The sequence below is a fragment of the Nannospalax galili genome, unplaced genomic scaffold (genome assembly GCF_000622305.1).
Source record: "Nannospalax galili isolate Female #2095 unplaced genomic scaffold, S.galili_v1.0 scaffold218, whole genome shotgun sequence".
Taxonomy (NCBI): Eukaryota; Metazoa; Chordata; class Mammalia; order Rodentia; family Spalacidae; genus Nannospalax; species Nannospalax galili.
In genome coordinates, this window is record NW_008343207.1 from 3215339 (window position 1) to 3235059 (window position 19721).

The 19721-nt window shown below is 43.5% G+C and overlaps 1 protein-coding gene across 1 annotated transcript in view; it reads right to left on the minus strand.

Moving 5' to 3' along the window:
• The window catches only part of Wdr66 (WD repeat domain 66), an 88523-nt gene that overhangs the window by 56901 nt on the left and 11901 nt on the right, over positions 1–19721 (minus strand). Inside the window, exons 5-9 of the mRNA XM_029566613.1 lie at positions 17038–17178; positions 14164–14273; positions 8701–8812; positions 8366–8446; positions 2086–2163 (exon numbers count right to left, since the gene is read on the minus strand). Of these exons, the coding sequence (XP_029422473.1) occupies positions 2086–2163; positions 8366–8446; positions 8701–8812; positions 14164–14273; positions 17038–17178 (522 nt within the window). The remainder of the gene's footprint in view (positions 1–2085; positions 2164–8365; positions 8447–8700; positions 8813–14163; positions 14274–17037; positions 17179–19721) is intronic.

The window sequence follows — 19721 nt, forward strand, 5'->3', positions numbered from 1 at the left end:
ATCGATTAAATAACTGAATGAGATCACCAACATCTAGTTCAGGGTCCTTATTTTGTGCATGATATAGTCTTACAACTTTTCAGAATTCTGTAATTGTAAGACTCTCATGCTGTCCTGAAATACCGCTTTTGTTTTTTGTTTTTTTGAGACAGGGTCTCCCTATAGCCCCAAATGGCCTGGAACTTGGTATGTAGACTAGGCTGGCCTTGATCTCAGAGATCTGCCTGCCTCTGCCTTCTGAGTTCTGGGATTAAAGGCATGTGCCACCACGCCCGGCTAGAAAAAAAGACATTTTATCACCCCAAAAGGACACGCCACTCACTCCTTTTGTTTTTCTCTTCAGCCTCTGACAACCATGAATCTACGAATTTGCCTATTCCAACATTCTATATAAATGGAATCATAACTTATGTTATGATTTACAACTTTATGTACCTGGCTCTTTAAAGATTTTTTTTTGTCTTTTTGAGACAGGATCTCTCTGTAGCCCCAGCTGTCCTGGAACTCACTATGTGGACCAGGCTGGCCTCGAACTCAAAAAGATCCACCTGCCTCTGCCTCCCAAGTGCTGGGATTAAAGGCATAAACCATCACACCCAGCATGGTGTCTTTTTAAAAAAAAATATTTTATTATTTTTATTTTTATGTGTATGAGTGTATGACCAACATGTATGTAAGTGCATCCATGTTGTGCAATGCCCCCTGTCCTAGTTTGTTTCTCCATTGCTGTGACAAAACACTCTGACCACTACCAACTTGGGGAGGAAAGGGTTTATTTGTCTTACATCTCCCAGGTCACAGTTCATCAGGGAGCCCAAGGTAGGAACACAGGGCAGGAACCTGGAGTCAGGAGCTGGAACACAGGCCATGGAGGAACAGTGCTTACTGACTTTCTCCCCTGGCCCCTGCTCAGCTTGCTCTCTTATAGGCCCACCAGCCCAGGGGTGGCACTACCCACAGTGGGCTGGGCCCTCCCACATCACTCAACAATCAAGAAAATGCCCCACAGACATGGCCATAGGCCAGTCCAATGGAGGCAATTCCCCAACTGAGGCTCCCTCAACCCAGGTGTGTCAAGTTGACACTAAAGCTATCCAGCACGTCCCCCACCCCCAGGTCAGAAGAGGGCTTTAGATCCCCTGGAACTGGAGTTGTGGATGACTGTTAGCTGCCATGTGGGTTCTAGGATTTCAACGAGGGTCTTCTGCAAGAGCAGCCAGTGCTTTTAACGCCTGAGCCATCTCTCTAGCCCACATGACGTCTTTTTAAAAAATAGTATTTTACTTATTTTGTGCTTGTGTGTCTATGTGTGGGCACACGTGCATATGGAGTCAGAGGACAACTTTATGGAGTTGGTTCTCTCTATGTGGGTTCTTGGAATGAAACTCAGGTTGTCAGGCTTGGCGGCAGGTGCCTTTAACTTGATGAGCCAGCTTGCCCACCCAGCTTCTTTTATTTAAGCCGGTAGTTGTGATGTTTATCTACACCATCGCAAGTTAACAGCACATAATACAACAATACTCCACAAAATGGACAGACCACATCTTGTTTTCCTTTCATCAGTTGCTGGACATTGAGATCTAGCTTTGGGTCATTTTGTAGACTGCAGCTGCAGTGAATGTTTATATAGAGCTTTTGTGTGAACACCTGTTTTCAATTCTTTAAGGTATATATACCTAGGAACTCTGCATCACAGTGATTCTATATTTAACTCTGGATACTTCTTTAATCTCATTTTGTCCTCCACTGCTGTATCTATTATTGATCTGTTTGTTAATTTCTTTCTGAAATGGAATAAAGTCGAAGGTCTCAAAAAACCCTATTGTTTAGACCTGTTAGATATATTCAAATAAATATCAGCCTCATTACTTTAAAAAATTAAATGAAATTTAATTATCTGCTTCTAATTTAATATGCTAATTTCCAATAGGACTAAGATAAATACCATAATTAGAACAAAACATTTGAATATATATTCATTGTTCCCTAAATAGACACTTCACTGTTATTGCAAAACATTTGTATTCAAAGAATAACCATATGCTCATATCCACATTTAACACAAGTAGAAATATTTCTACTTACCCATGAATAATATATCGTCTGTGTTTTGCTATTGCTTATTAATTCCTTATTATTTGTTGGATTAAAAATAAGGTAATTCTGAAATATAAAGTGTGAAAGTATGTTACATGAAAATAAACTTTCTGTTTCTCTCTGGTTAAGCCAAATCTTAAAATTAAATAATTTTATTTTTTAGAAATATTTTTATTATATGTGTATATTGCCTGCATGTGTGTTATGTACTGGTGTCCTGCAATGCCTTCGGAGGTCAGAAGAGGGAGTCACATCCTCTGGAACTGGAGTTAAAGATGGTTGTTAGCCACCATGTGGGGTCCTGAGAATTGAACTTGGGTCCTCTGCAAGAGCAGTCAGTACTCTTAACCGTTGGAGCCATCTCTCCAGCCCAAAATTAATTGAAATAAATAAGAGAATAGGGACACAAATCACAAAAGACTTGGAATTGGGTAAACAAAAAGTATCATTTAAATACTGGCTATAAAGTAAATAATGAAAAATGTGTTCATTTTTCAAGTTTTATTAAAATTCATTTTCTATAAATTGGAACAAGCAAAAATAAACAGTGGCTAGAGAAATGGCTCAGTGGTCAAGAGCACTTCTTGCTTTTCCAGAGGACCAGAGTCCTCTTCCCAGCACCCCATGTAGGAAAGCTCAAAATCACCTGTAACTCCAACTCCAGGAGATCTGATGCCTTCTTCTGGCCTCTGTAGACACCTGCACACATGTGGCAATAACTCACACAGACACAGACACTTAAATAAGAAATAAAAATAGGTATGGTAGCATAAGCCAGCACTCAGGAGACAGAGGCAGGCAGATCTCTGTGCGATCACCAGCCTGTTCTACATAGTAAGTTCTAGGACAGCTGGGACTACAGGGAGACCTTGCCTCAAAAAAACAAAATCAATCATTAAATAAATCAATCAAACTTAAGCTGGGCATGGTGGCAGATACCATTAATCCCAGTACTTGGGAGGCAGAGGCTGGTGGATCACTGTGAGTGAATCTCTAGGAGTTCCAGGCCAGCTTGGTCTACATAGCAAATTTCAGGCCATCCAGTGCTACATAGTGAGGTCTAAAAAATAAAATCTTAAAGCAAATATGCCTCATTCATTCATTTACTTTTTGCTACTGGGCCCTGAACCCAAGGCTCACAAATGCTAAGCATGCACTCTACCCTTGAAAGACATCCCCTACCCCCCCCATCACCAACAATCTTTATTCTATGTCTTTTTGGACAAAGACTGATGAATGCACACTTCTAAAACTGACAGGGCAACAAGAGATCTTGGAATGAACGTGAGGTGTTGGAAGGGAGAGTTTGATTCCTGCCAAGCCAGTGAAAGGCATAAGTTGTTGGAGCCCTTCCCCAAAATCAATTCTGCAGAAACTAAACAATAATACCACCACTACTACCAAAGAGAGAAGCTCCTGGGGAGCTGGAAGATATACTGCTGGATTGGGGGGGCAGTAGGAGCCCTCGCCTCACAGGATGAGTGAGAAAAGCTGTTTCCATCTCCAGGCCTATTCCTTGCCTACTGCTTTCTGCATCACTACAGGATTGTAAACCACCAACGCCAGTATCAGAATCCTCCCAGTGCAGCACAAGAGCGTGATGCCAAACTGATGGAAGTGCATGAATTAGACCTCACCCAGCTGAAAACCACCAGCCTTTAACTCTTCAGTTTCCACTTAAAGAGTCTATGTGGCCAAGGAAGTCATCAAACCCAACCACAAATCACACAATTTTTTTGAGACAGGGTCTCCCTGCAGGCCTGGCACTCTCTATGTACACCAGGTTGGCCTTGATCTCACAGAAATTTGCCTGCTTCTGTCTCCTAAGGGAGACCTCCTCAGGGCAGGAACCTGGAGGCGGGAGCTGGAGCATAGGCCATGGAGGAACACAGCTTACTGGCTTGCTCCCCCAGCCCATGCTCAGCCTGCTTTCTTATATAACACAGAACCACCTGCTCAGGGGTGGCACTGCCCATAGTAGGCTGGGCCCTCCCACATTACTCAACAATCAAGAAAATGTGCCACAGACATGGCCACAGGCCAGTCCAATGGAAGCAATTCCCCAACTGAGACCGCCCCCAACCCAGATGTGTCAAGTTGACAACTGAAGCTACCCAGCACAGAACTTTTGTTTCGATTTTTTAAAGACTGTGGGACTTTTAAATACCACAATATTGTTAACATCATATCTTGGGGATGAGAAATGTAAAGGTTGTGGTTTAATAGTGATGTGGTTGTGTGTCAAGTTGACAACACTTTACAAAGTAATCTACAGACTCAGTGCAAAAAAAAAAAAAAGTTGAAAAAACTAAAATAGCCATCTGAAGCCAGCTATGATGGCACATACCTGCAATCCCAGCACCTGGGAGACTAAGAAAGATCATTTTGTGCTCAAGTCCACATGGACTGCAAATGAAGGCGCTATCACAAAGAAACCAATCTTTGGACTGGGGAAATAGCTCCAGTGGTTAGCAACACTTGTCATGAAAACATAAGGACCAGAGTTGGGATCCCCACAACCCATATAAATTCCAGGTTGGTGTGGTGGCCCACCTGTATTTCCAGCCTTAGAAGGGAAAGACCAGAGATCAACAGAGTGAGCAAGCCAGCAAGAGCAGCCATATCAGTGAGCTCTGAGTTTGACTGAGAGAGCCTGCCTCAATGAATAAGGTGGAAGAGCAAAGGAAGATGATTGATGACATCAACCTCAGGCCTCCACATGCACACACACACATACCCTCACATTGACACACACATAAATATGCATACAAACATGTATACCACACACACATACACATACACACACACACACACACACACACACACACACACACACACAAATGGAAAAAGAAAAAACCACCCATTTAGCCTAAATAGTCACATATGGCTGATTGCTGAATTGATGCAAGTTTCAAAAGGATATTTTTTCAGAGCAGTGGAAGAGACATTGGAGGAGAGGGAAGGAAGTTGGGTGTGGTGGTTTGAACGAGAATGCCCCCCCCATAGGCTCCAAGTATTTGGACATTTGTCCCCAGTTGGTGGCACTGTTGTGGGAGGTTTTAGGAGGTTGGCCAGGATGGAGGAAGCACTGGGGGCAGGCTTAGAGAGTTCTTAAACCTTGCCAGATCTTGAGTCGCTTTCTTGCTTCCTGTGCCTGCTTAAAGATGTGAGAGCTTAGCTTCTGTTCCTCCTCCAGTCACCTCTGCCACCATGCCTCCCCACCATGATGGATCCGTGCCCCTTTAGAACCATAAGCTAAATAAACTCTTCCTTTTATAAGTTCCCTTGGTCATGGTGTTTCCATCACAGCAACAGAAACATGACTAATACAGCAATTGGCACCAGAGAGTGGGCTGGTGGCTGTGAAGAACTGACTATGTGGGTTTTTGAAGGAATGTGGAAGACTTTTGAAGTTTGGGCTAGAAAAGCAGTTGATTGCTGTAAGCAGAGCTTAACAGGCCATTCTAGTAGACACCTGGAAGAGAGTAGTGCTGAAAACAATGTAGTTCCAGGGGGAAGTAAGGACTGAAGCAGCAATTGGGATATTTTGGCAAAGAGTCTAGCTGGAATCTACCCATAGTCAAAAAGCTTGCCTGAGGCTAAGAAGAAAAGCAATGGACTGGGCTGGGTGTGGTGGCACATGCCTTTAATCCCAGCACTTGGGAGGCAGAGGCAGGTGGATCTCTGTGTGTTCGAGGCCAGCCTGGTCTACATAGCGAGTTCCAGGTCAGCTGGGGCTACAGGGAGACCCTATCTCAAAAAGACCAAAAAAATAAAAGCAATGGACTAATTTCTCTGGTGGAAGAAATTTCAAGACAACCTAATGTGTGTGGCTTTGCTATTAATGGTGAATATTATGCAGATCTACAGTGAAGAAGAACAAATGGGGCAGAAAGAAATACAGAATGTATAGTTTGGGTTGAAAAGGAACACTGGGGTGGGGCTGGAGAGATGGCTCAGCAGTTAAGAGCACTGACTGCTCTTGCAGGGGATCTGGGTTCGATTCCCAGCACCCTCATGGTGGCTAACAACCATCTGTAACTCCAGTCCCAGGGGAATCTGACACCTTCTTCTGACCTTTGAGGGCACCACACAACACGGATGTGCTTACACACATGCAGGCAATACACTCAAAATAAAAATAAAATTTTTTTTTTTTAAAGAATAGGAACACTAGGAAGATTGATGATATTGAAGCCAAGGCAAGTGCTGGAAGAGAGGATCCTTTGATAAAGAGATTAAAGTGATTAAGGAGAGGCCTAGAGATTTCTCCCTAAACAATGGAGAGAGTGCCTACAGGGCAAGACCACACCCAGTTAAGCCTCCAACTAGTAAAAGGAAAATGTTGCAGGGGTTTTCTACTAGGAAACCACTAAAGAGAAAAGCTTCTAAATGGATAAAGAAGGCTGGGGTTCCTCCCAAACTTGCAGCCAAACTTGGCAGTGTCTGTCACCTAGTGCTGGCTTTAGAGATATGAAATGCAAGAGTGAAGGAGTCATTGGTTCTTCCTCCATGGTTTCAGAGCACTGTTGAGGCCAGGCAATGTGCAACAGGGGTTCCCCTGCCTAGAGAAGGTCCTGACAGACCATTGCATAAGGCTGTGAAGGTGAAGCCTGCTTGGTGGTAAAGACCCCAAGATGTTCATGATGCCAGAGCTGTGAGACATTTGCCAAGAAGTGCTGCACACAGGGAGTGGTACCAGCCCAAGGGAGAGATGGAGAGGCTGAGCTAGATTATCTAAGCCCTTTGAAAGTAAAGCCCCAGAAGTTGGACGTGGAGCTACTGGATTTGGAGTTTTCCCTGATGGCTTTTGGTCTTGTTTTGGTTCAGTATTTCCTCACTATGCCTCTATTCCTTCCTTTTGAAATGGGAATGTGTATTCCCATAGTTCCACTATATGTTGGGAGTATGTAATTTGTCTTTTGATTTCACATGGACCTTACAGTTAAGAGATTGCAGGCCAGGAATGGAGGCATATGCCTTTAGTTCCAGCACTCAGGAGGCAGAGGCAGGCAGATCTCTGTGAGTTCAGGCTAGCCTGGTCTACATAGCTAGTTTCTGGCTAACTGGAGCTACAGGAAGACCCTGTCTCAAAAATACCAGAGAGAGAGAGAGAGAGAGAGAGAGAGAGAGAGAGAGAGAGATCCCCAAGTCTCAGAAGAGACTTTGGACTACTTTGGACTATGGACTTTTGAATACTATTGAGACTGGTAAAGACTATGGGGACTTTTAAGGACAAACTAAATGCATTTTACAATCCATATGGTCATGAGCCTATGAGGTCCAGGGAGTGGAATGTGATGATTTGAATGAGAATGTCCCCCATAGGCTCGAAGTATTTGGACATTTTGTACCCAGTTGGTGGCACTGTTTTGAGAGGTCTTAGAAGGTATGGCCATGCTGGAGGAAGCATGTCACTGGGGGTAGGCTTAGAGATTTCTTAAGTCTTGCCAGAGCTCAAGTCATTCTCGTGCTTCCTGTGCCTGCTTGAAGATGTGAGAGCTTAGCTTCTGCTCCTCCTCTTCCAGCCACCTCTGCCACCATGCCTCCCTGCCATGATGGACTCTTGACCCTTTGAAACTGTAAGCTAAATAAACTCTTCCTTTTATAAATTCTCTTGGTCATGGTGTTTCTATCACAGCAACAGAAAAGTGACTAATATACTGGGTGTATGCTGCATGGGGATCTGTGTCTTGCTGAAGCTAGTCACCCAGCCCTCTGAGTTTCAGGTATCATAGAGCAGTCCTCTCAGGCATGAAGGGATGTGAAAACACCCAGCAGCAGAGAGCAGTGATGTGGGAAGCCAAGAGACCTGGTGTTAGCATTCTGATGCCTTGGGCAAGTCATCTCCTGTAAACTGGAAGTAAGAACTTGTCCTTATCCCTCAAAAATCCATTGCAAGGTTAGATGCAGTGAGAGCATGCTTCTGAATAAGAAAGGCTGCTGGTTGGGTGACTGTAAGCACATTATTTAATAATTAACAATAGTAGTCCACAGATATTAGTAACTCCATGCTAGCACATTTGCATGGATTATATGAGATAATTGAAGTAAAGATAAATTTAGCACAGTCTGGAACATAATGAGTGCTTCAAACACATTATCTGTTATCAACAAAGATAAAATATGGTCTGGGCTAGGAAAGCACTGTTCTAAGCTCTCCTATATCGAGGAAAAACGACACTAAAACAAAAGGTGAGCTCTGATCTGAGTCTGTTAACTACAGACTCATGTTGACAGGGTCTTGACGGGGTCAAACAAAACTTACCTGAAAACCATACTCTTTGGGCAGCTCAAGAGTGCATGCAGGCAACTCCACCGCCAAAGTCCACCTCCAGATGCATACTTTCTACAGGTAAGAGCATAACAGGGGACATGAGGGACCCCGAGGGTGCTGAAGAAGCCTGAAGTTATGGCGACCCTGTCACCCCAGGAAACAGTTCTAAGGACCAGAGTCAAGCTCTAAGCAGGGGGCTCTGACTTTGTACAGTGGAGTCTAATCGTCAGAGAACACCACATACACCAGGCAGGTTGAGCACAAGTGGTTGCGAGAACACTGGCAGTCTGGCCAGCTTGCAGAGGCCAACCTAAAGGGTCCCTTACCTGGACTTCAGCATCTGAGATTGTAGCCAGAAACTTGGCGTCTTGGGTGATGGCTATAGCCGTTATGCCATTACCCTCTGGGCAGCTGTCAAATATGGTATGCACAGGGATTCTGAAAAACAGGACAGGGAGCAACAGCCCTTACAGAGGGACGCCTGGTTTCCCAGAGGGGCTGAGGGAGGGCTGAGCTCAGTTCAAATCTTCCAAAAAACATCACAGACTATGACCTATATATGCAAAGGATATTTATGTTTAATTAACATCTGTGTCCAAAATTATTCTTTTTAAATTTTATTTATTTATTTTTAAATGATTCATTTATTTTCATATGTACAAGAGTTTTGACTGCCGGTATGTATATAGTGCCCACAAACACCAGAAGAGGCCAACACAAGTGGAAGGAGAGAACCCACTCTTACAAGTTGTCCTCAGACCTCCATACATGTGCCATGGCACATGTGAGCCCACCCTCCAAATAAATATAGTAACAAATAAATAAAGTTTTTAAAAAAACAATTACTGAGCCGAGCGTGGTGGTGCACACCTTTAATCCCAGCACTTGGAAGGCAGAGGTAGGCAGATCTTTGTGAGTTCCAGGCCAGCCTGGTCTACATAGTGAGTTCCAGGATAGCTGGGGCTACAAGGAGACTGTCTCAAAAAGAGAAAAAAAAAGTCATTTGTTATGACAGGGGTGGTGGCACACGCCTTTAATCCCAGAATTCGGGAGGCAGAGGCAGCGGGATCTCTGTGAGTTCAGCCTGGTCTACATAGTGAGTTCCAGGATAGCTTGGGGCTACAGGGAGACCCTGTCTCAAAAAGACCAAAAAAAAAATTACTGGTGGAGAGTTTTTTTTTTTTTTAAAGAATGAGGTAGATATGAATAAGTGATCAAAACTTTGTGTAAAAAAAAAATTCAAGTGCAAATCTGCAAAGAGCAACTTCCTGACTGTGTGCATGCACATTCACCTGTAGGGGAAAGCACAAAACCTGGCTGTACACAAGGTTATGGACTGGAGCCTGGGTTCAAGTGAGGAGAGATTTTCCTGATTGTACCTACACACTTCTATTTTGTCAGAGCTGAGACTTGACAACAGTACAATTCAGACAAAGCCTTGACACAGACAGAATTGAGTTAAATGACATGTAAGAGACCAGGGAAGGGGGCAATGAGGCAACTGTCACCCGAGGCTGGGAGGTCACTGATTTTAACTGGGAGGGACAGTGAGTGGCAGCCAGATTGTGGGCCGTGTGGTGCCCCACATCTTTCTGCTATGGAGCCCATGTTACAGTGACTATAAACAGGCCTCTGTGTGTCACACCAGTATCCCAATTGGCTAGAGCAAAGTCTGTGTCCCAGCTGAAGGACACTTTGGTTCTGTCATTTGAGAAACCAGCTCACTGAAACATGAACCCCAAACTTCACTTGGAAGGCAGCCCTCAATTGTTGGGGATGGCAGAGTGGAGAGCTTAGTAGGAAACTGCATCTCAGGCCTGGAAATGTTTAAAATCAAGTAGAGAGAAGATAAAGTCAGTCAGATCTGTTCTATCAACATATTTATGATTCAAAAATTTGTTCATATTTTTAGGAATGCATAAAGTTTAAGGGAATTTAACATATCAGTGTCTAACAGATTAGATTTGTGATTCTAATTTAAAACATGAAGTTGATTTAGACTTCCAATTTTAAATTGAAATCATTTTAGGTTTATAAACAGCTTTAGAATACTTAAGAAAGCTTAAAGTTTACCATATTTATGGTTAAATTTATTAGATTTATAGGAATTATTTATGTATTGATGAGGAATTTGTTTCCAAATTAGACTATTAAAAACTTAAACATAATATATTACATTTCCACATGCAGTTTAAAATTTTTTAAAGTTAATAACCAAATTTGTTAAGTCATACATTAATCAAAACCTCTTCAAAGGTGATTGCAAAAATATGCTAGATTTATAAGAGTAAATTTATCTTTTTAAAAAATATTTTATTTGGCAAAGTGTGGTGGTATGCACCTTTAATCTCAGCACTAGGGAGGCAGAGGCAGGTAGATCTCTGTGAGTTCAAGGCCAACCTGGTCTATATAGTGCCTTTCAGGTCAGCTGGGGCTACAGGGGGACCCTGTCTCAAAAAGACCAAAAAAATAAAATAAAATAAATGGAGACCAGGTTGGCCTCGAACTCACAGAGATCCACCTACCTCTGCCTCCTGAGTGCTGGGATTAAAGGCATGCACCACCACGCCCGGCTATTATTTTTATGTGCATCAGTATGTTTCCTGCATATATGTCAGTGCATCCATGTTGTACAATGCTTGAGGTCAGAAGAGGGCATTGGATCCCCTAGGACTGGAGTTACAACAGATGGTTGTTAGCTGCCATGTGGGTGCTGGGATTCAAACCTAGGTCTTCTACAAGAGCAGTCAGTGCTCTTAACTGCTGAGCCATCACTCCAGCCCATAAATTTTTCTTTTCATATTGTGTCTTCCTATATAGTCTTGGGTGACCTAGAATTTACTATGTAGCCCAGCCTAGCCTGGAACTCCTAATCCTTCTGTCTCAGCCTCACAAATGCTGTGATTACAGGTATGTGCCACCACACTGGGCTAATTTTTTGTTGTGATTGTTGTGGTGGTGATACAGACTGAAACTGGTGCCTTGTACATTTAGGTAAGGTGATCTATCACTGAGCTACAGCTACATTCTTGCTGGGACTAAGATTTTTAAGTTGAACAAAAACTTTAAGGAAGAAGGATAGTTTTTAAATGTCACTCTAATAAGGGGAATATTAATTCTAAAACTAAACAGCCTCTGAATAATCTGTTCTGGATCCTAAAGTCATCATCTGGGATATCGACTCTATTACAAATTCCAGGCCAGGGCCAGGTGTGGTGGTGCACGCCTTTAATCCCAGCACTTGGGAGGCAGAGGCAGGTGATCTCTGTGAGTTCAAGGCCAGCCTGGTCTACATAGTGAGTTCCAGGACAGCTGGGGCTACAAGGAGACCCTGTCTGAGAAAGCCAAAAAAAAAAAAAAAAAAAAAAAAAAAATTCCAGGTCAAGCTGTGCTACAGAGCTGGGGAGGGTTAGGGCTAGTAGAGCACTTGCCTGATATGTGCAAGGCCCTGAGTTCCATCCCTAGCAACCACTAAAAACTAAATAAGTAAACCAATAAGTGATTAAATAAATGAAATTCAAAAGTTCATAGCCAGGCGTAGTGGTGCACGCCTTTAATCCCTCCCTACCTCCCAGAGGCAGGTGGAGCTCTGTGAATTCAAGGCCAGCCTGGTCTACATAGAGAGTTCCAGGACAGCTGGGGCTACAGGGAGACCCTGTCTCAAAAAAAGACAAAAAACAAAAAGTTCATACTGATGTTGCACTGAATTGTTAACCATGAGTCCAGTGAGATGGCTCAGCAGGTAAAGGTACTTGCTACCAAGCTTCATAACTTGAGTTTTATTCCTAGAACCTGGTGGAAGGAGAGAACTGAATCCATCAAGTTATCCTCTGACCTCTACATATGTATGGCACTGATGCGCACATACATACATACACATGTGTACACAGAGAGACACAAACACACACCTACACATCTTATACACCTATGCATATACATGTATATATATACACATTCATATATGCAAATAAATAAATGAATTCTTAAGCAAAGATGTGCTACTATTTTTTGGTGTTTCTGCTTTTTGGGTATTTTTGTTTTGCTTTGTTTTGTTTTCAGTCAGTGTCTCATGCAGCCCAGTCTGGCCTTGAACTGAATATGTAGCTCAGGATAACTTTGAACTCCTGATCCTGCTCCACCTCCTAAGTACTAGGATTACAGTACAACCATGCCAAGGCTATATTTTGTATTTAAAAAAAAGAAATAAGTACTTTCAAGATGCTCTAAGTCTAGAGGGGTGTCAGTTCCTAAATAAGAAAACATTACAGGTCATCATTACTCAGGATGGGGTTAACTCTGGCCCCATGCAGGGAACTGTCCCCAGAGGCCTCCGAGAAGAGACACAGCACCTACTGGTCAATATCATAGACTACTCTTACATAAGATAACTTCCCCTCATGGTCAAGTTGGATGTCCCATTACTTGCAAACCAGTGCATGCAGAGATGGTAGAGTCATTGGGCATGTACACAGGGACATTTCCCTTTTTGAGGAAAAAGCCTCCATGCAAGGGTTATTCCCTGTAACCCAAGCTGATGGGCATATGGCAGCCTCCAGAACAGAGCAGCACAATCAGGTTCATGTTTGAGAAAAGATTGCACTAAACTATCATGCAGAAAACCACACAATGAAGGCCCTCTAAGTGTATTTAAACCAATAGCAGATGTTCTAGAAGGAAGCATTCCAAATTGATTACCACTAGAAAAAGCATTGGGACTGCCATTAATAGTCAATGGAGACTTTAATTTTAAGTTAAAATAATCATTTTAGTTTTACACTAAAATATATTAAAGTTGTGACTAATATATTGAGTCATGTCTAATTCCTATTGCATGGAATTCAAAAGATAGCCCATCTTTCACAACCACTGCCTCAAAGGAGTAACGTGTCCAATTCTTTTGGAATGCAAAAGTGGTTCTTGCTATTTAATACACCCAAAAGTTAAATTCACATCACACACACACACACACACACACACACACACACACAACGACAACTATAGAAAACCAACTACGGGGGTGTTGAAACAGTCTACCCTCTTTCATGTCCCTTTCATCTGCATGTTGTCCTTCCTATCTATCTTCTCCTTTTTAAATTTTAGACCCACACTTACACCTATTGACATATATGAAGATGTTATAGGCCAGGATCTACATATAAGGGATCACATTGCCCTGCTTAGAAAAAGTAAATTTTTTTCAATTCTGTTTAAAACTATATCAAGGGCTGGGCATGGTAGCACATGCCTTTGATTCCAGCACTCAGAAGGCAGATGTAGGTGGATCTCTGTGAGATTGAGGCCAACCTGGTCTATATAGTAACTTTCAGGCTAACTGGGGCTACAAGGAGACCCCCGCCTCAAAAACGAAACATTATATCAAGTCAAATCTGGGCATGATGGTGCACACCTTTAATCCCAACACTCTGGGGCTAGAGGTAAGTGGATCTCTGTGAGTTCCAGACCAGCCCAATCTACTTAGTGAGTTCTAGGCTAGCCAGTGCTAGACGGTAAGATACTGTCTCAAAAAGCTAAAAATAGAACAAACAAACAACTATATTAAGTCATTCTATTATATGTGGTTTAATATATAAATTATATTGCTATACATAAAGTACAGCTTTTAAAATTTAAAAATATTAGTCACTGCAGGGCACGCCTTTAATCCCAGCACGTGGGAGACAGGCAGATCTCTGAGTTTGAGGCCAGCCTCATCTACATAGCAAGTTCCAGGCCACAGTGGCAGATACTCCATAGAAATTAAGAGAAAGATGTGACCACACAAAGCCTACCCTGTGAAAGAGTCCCATATAATTATCAGGCAGTCTGGACCTTTGTCTGCTGTGGCAATCCACCGCCTGTCTTCACTGACACAGAGGCAGGAGATGATGTTAGGGTGGCCCTATAGAAATGAAGAACAGGTTAGAAAACAAGGATGTGGCTCCATGTGGGCACCCTCAGAAAAGGCTGGATCCAGGAGAGATCTGAGCTCCTTTCAAAGCTCACCTGTCTGGAAAGTGGGTTCTATAGGCCTTCCTGGGGGATTCTCCATCTCTTGATGGTGGTTTCCAATCTCTCTCCTTCCATATACCTGGAAAGAGCTGTACTCCCCAAAGGAATAATTAACTCCTCCTTAGGGATGGAGGTAGGTGCCAAACCCCACCCCAGGTCCCCTGAACTCCCTGTTAGCTTCATCTACCTAGAACACAGTCCACTTCAGATCAATGAGCAGCTCTATAGCTTACTGGTCTCTTATGCCAGTCTTATCTAGTCCTTTTCCCACACAACAGAGGAATCTTCCAGAAACATACTCATGAGATGACAGCACTCTGTGTTGGACATAGCCCCATTTCCTTCCCTCATCCTTCAGCCCCCCCACCCCTCCCCCCGACTCTACCCTACACTCTCTGTACTAGCCACACTGGCCTTCTCCCTGGGCTTTAGCAATTGAAGCTTCCTCTTTCTAGAAGCTTCTTCCCCAAACTGTCCCTAGTGGCTTTAATTTCTCATTCCTGTTCTCAGCAGAAACGGGACTTTTTCAGTCCCTATGCACCTAGCCAAAATAAGTCTCTTCTCAGCCTGCCTTTCCTCAGAGCAAGTTCCCATTTCCATTCGAGGGAATATTGGTTACTATTTGCAGTCATCTCTTTGTGTTCCCTGGTTTGATGTCCATCTCTATAACAAACTGGAAGTCCCACGAGGGTGGGGCCAGATCAGTTTTGTTCCTGACCACAGATCACAATCTGAAACTCAAGTGGTTAGGATGCATAGTTATGTTATTAACAAATGGCCAAGGCCATTCCCCATGGATCTGGTGTGACCAGACTCCCATGGGGTGTGCTCCACCCACCTGAGCCACCTGCCCATCCCAGCCTCCTTCCCTCTGCTGCTCCTGTGTCCAGCAGTGCACATTCAACAAAACTTTTGTTTATTTTATTAACGTGTCTCTGGCCTTCTAGAAGGAAATTCTTTAGTTTGGACCCACATGTCTTGGGTCCCCAGCACCATATTGAGCACTGCTTGGTTGCTTGGGAAATACTTTGTTTTCGATCTTGGCATTGTCCTAGGAAAGTCCTATAACGATACACATTCATGAAAGGGTAACAGAACTGTTCACCAGGTCAGCAGTGGAATAGCAGACACCAAGAAACAGGGAAATGATGACAACAAGAGGGGTCAAATGTCAGAGTGGAGGAAGTAGAGGGGTGTGAGGAGGGCAGGCATGGAGGATGCTAGGGTGGGACAGAGGAAGTGCTGAAGGGAGGGAAGGACAGGAGACCCGCTGGCTTCCTGAAAACTTCCAAGTCATGAGACCTAGAGTCATGGCAATCTGGGCCAGTCATTTAAACAGACTCTGAGCCTGTTTCCTCTTGCATCATATGGGTGTATCAGCATCCACTTCACAGCATAATGAGAATCTGAGCCCTTTGGAAACTGGAAAGGAGTTGTGGTGATGGGTCTGAGTGTCCAGTGATTGGCCGCCCTTCACCATGCTTCTGTGTAGACATGGTCTACACTGCCACATTTTTGCAGAAATGTAGGTCACAAAATATATGTTTCCAATTCTTGTAATGATAAAATTAGTATCAACTGTTGTTTGTCAACTGGTACTAATTAGAATCAGAGGCAGTGAGCAATAGCATATGTTTATTACTTTTAGTTTATTTTATGCATACGAATATATTACACCTGTGTCATGCAATGCCCACTGACATCAGAAGATGATGTTGGATCCCCTGGAACTGGAGTTAGATGGTTGTTAGCTGCCATGTGGTGCTGGGATTTGAACCCGGGTCTTCTGCAAGAGTAGCCAGTGCTCTCAGCCACTGAGCCATCTCTCAGGTCCATGTGTTTCTTTTTTTCTTTTTTTTTTTTTTAATTTTTGAGGCAGGGTCTTTCTATAGCCCTAGCTGGCCTGGAATTCACTATGTAGAATAGGCTGGCCTTGAACTCACAGAGATCCACCTGCCTCTGCCTCCAAGTGCTGGGATTAAAGGTGTGTGCTACCACACCAGGCCCCATGTGTTTCTTTAAAAAAAAAAAATTATTGTGTCTGGCATAGTGGCACATGCCTATAATTTCATCACTGGGGAGGCAGAGGCAGGCAGATCTCTGTGAGTTCAGGGCCAGCTTGATCTACATAGTTAGTTCCAGGCCCACTGGGGCTACAGGGAGACCCTGTCTCAAAAAAAAAAAAAGACCCCCCCCCAAAATTTAATGCATTTATTTATTTCATGTGTGAACATGTATATGGAAGGAGGTCATAAAACTACCTGTGGGAGTTGGTTCTTTCCTTCTTCCACGTGGGTCTTAGGGATTGAACTCAGGTCATCATGCTTGGTGGCAAGTGCCTCCACCCAGTGAGCCATCTTGGTGGCCCTAACATGTGTCTCTAAGGCAAAATTTTCCAAAAAAGGAGAGGGTACAAAGCATGACAGGGAGGCACAGAAGTCAGCCCTAAGATCCAAGGCAAAATTCGATACGTGAGTTACAGATGTCTTTTTCCAGCCGGGTATGGTGGCACATGTCTGTAATCCCCAGCACTTGGGAGGCCAAAACAAAAATTTTAGGAGTTGGAAGCTAGTTTTGGGCTACATAGCTAGACCATCTCAAAAACTGAAACAAAGACACCACCTTTTACTCTTAGGAAGACAAAGCCTGCATACCTGGAGGTGGTACTGGGTGTTCTTGAAGACGTTGTAGATGATAGCAGTGTGAGCGCAGACATAGAGAAGGACTCTGTGGTTCTCATCTTGGATGTAGTAGACAGGGAGGGAACTGTTCCATCCAAATGACCAGGTCATGGTCTGGAAGACAAAGACAAGCACAGCAAGCCACTAGTACACAGAGCTGGAGCTGAGGCTCCCAAACTCCCCATCCCAGCCCAGGAGATTGCCAAAGACAGAGTCTCAGGAAAATACATCTGTGTATTTGTTGTAATCCAGGTTGACCTTGAACTCAATACAAAGTTGAGGACAGCCTTGAACTCCTGATCCTCCTGCCTCCATCTTCTACATGCTGGGATTATCAGTATTTGCCACTCACCTGGCTTAGAAACCATGTTAAGAAAGTTCCTGACAGTGAGGCAGATTCAGTGATATGCACTTGTAATCCCAGCTACTTAAGAAGTTGAGGTGGGAGAATTAACTGAGCTCTTAACCACTGAGCTATCTCTCCATCTCACAATTTTTTTTGGCGGGGGGTCTTTTTGAAATAGGGTCTCCCTGTAGCCTCAGCTGGCCTGGAACTCACTAGGTAGACCAAGCTGGCTTCGAATTCACAGAGATCTGCCTGCCTCTGTCTCCCAAGTGCTGGAACTAAGGGCGTATGCCACCACACCTGGCTTTTTTTGTTCAACTTTTAAAAAAATTTATAAAACGTGGGCATGATGCCACACACTTTTAATCCTTGTACTGGTCTACATACCAAGAAGTTCCAAGCCACCTGTCCAGAAAACTTTAAAAAAGAATGAAAATAAAAGAAAAAAGAAAGAAAGAAAAAAAACAAAAGAACCCCACCCCAAAATTTTAAAGCGTGAATTTTATAGTACTAAAAGAGAAAAGTAAAGTGATCACAGTGGTGCACACCAGTAATCCCAGCACTCAAAGCAAAGGCAGGAAGATTGAGCTCTAAACCAGTCTGAGCTACACAAAGGAACTTTATCTTTAAAAAAGGAAGGAGGGAGGCCAGGCGTGGTGGCGCACGCCTTTAACCCCAGGTGGATCTCTGTGAGTTCAAGGCCAGCCTGGTCTACATAGTGAGTTCCAGGACAGCTGGGGCTACAAAGAGATCCTGTCTCAAAAAAAAAAAAAAAAAAGGAAGGAGGGAAGGAGGATCTCCCTGTTCTTCCACTCCCTGGGCCCCAGGCCTCTGTGGTAAAATTCCATTTACTTCCTGAAAACATGTAGGATGGAGAAGTTATAAAAAAATCATTAAGTGAATTTATAAGAAAGACAATTATGGGGCTGGAGAGATGGCTCAGTGGTTAAGAACACTGGCTGTTCTTGCAGAAGACCAGGGTTTGAATCCCAGCATCCACATGGCAGCTAACAACTGTCTGTAACTTCAGTTCCAGGGAATCCAACAGCCTCTTCTGTCCTCCATAGGCATTGCATGGCACAGGTGCACATACCTACAGGCAGGCAATACATGCATACACATAAAAAATAAAAATAATAATTTTTTTTTAAAAAAGAGGGGGGCCGGGCGTGGTAGCACACGCCTTTAATCCCAGCACTCGGGAGGCAGAGGCAGGTGGATCTCTATGAGTTCAAGGCCAGCCTGGTCTACATAGTGAGTTCCAGGACAGCTGGGGCTACAGGGAGACCCTGTGTCAAAAAAAAAAGAAAAGAGGGGCTGGAGAGATGGCTTAGCAGTTAAGAACACTGGTTGTTCATACAGAAGTCCCAGGTTCGAGTCCCAGCACCCACATAGCAGCTAACAACTGTCTGTAACTCTGACAGCCTCTTCTGTCCTCCGCAGACATTGCACAACACAGGTGTGCACTTACATACGTGCAGACATATACGTATACACATAAAATAAAAATAATAAATAAAAAAAAGAAAGACAATTATTCAGCCTGAATAACTGGTTCTTATTTACTAGACACACCAGCACTTGGGAGGCTGAGATAAGAGGACTGAGAATTTGAAGCCAAAAACCCCAAGCATGGGCCCCAGGGCCAGGCTTCCCAACTGGCTAGTAGGGGCCCAGACCTTAGGAGACTGCCTGAGAACACACGACTCCAGCCTCTGTGGGCTATGAAATGGAAGCAACCTAAGTGTCCCTCAGCTGATGAGTGGATAATAAAAATGTGGTACATTTACACAATGGAGTTTACTCAGCAGTAAAGAAAGATGAAATCATGAAATTTACAGGTAAATGGATGGAAGTAGAAACTGTTTTACTGAGTGAGGTAACACAGACACAGAAAAACAAACAATATATGTTCTCTCTCATTTGTGGACTTTAGCACCAAATCATTATATATGAGTATATATCCTGATATGACCGCAGGAGCCAGGAAAATGGAAAGGAACCAGGGAGGTAAAGGGAAAGAAGGAATCTGAGAGAGAACAACAGTGGGAGAAAGGTGTTACCAAGGGAAAAATGGATAAAATGGGGGTATTTAAATGGGACGGGGAGAGGGAGAGTTATACAAGGAACTATGGGTGTGAAAGGAAAGAAGCTCAAGAGAGTGGGGATCACGGAGACAGATATTATCAAGGGGAAAATGGGGAAAATGGGGGTAAATTTAACTGGGGAGGGAGGACAGAGAGCTAGACAGGGAGAGAGATAAATAATGCATAGCTAGTTTTAAAAAACCCAGAGGGAACTATATTAATCA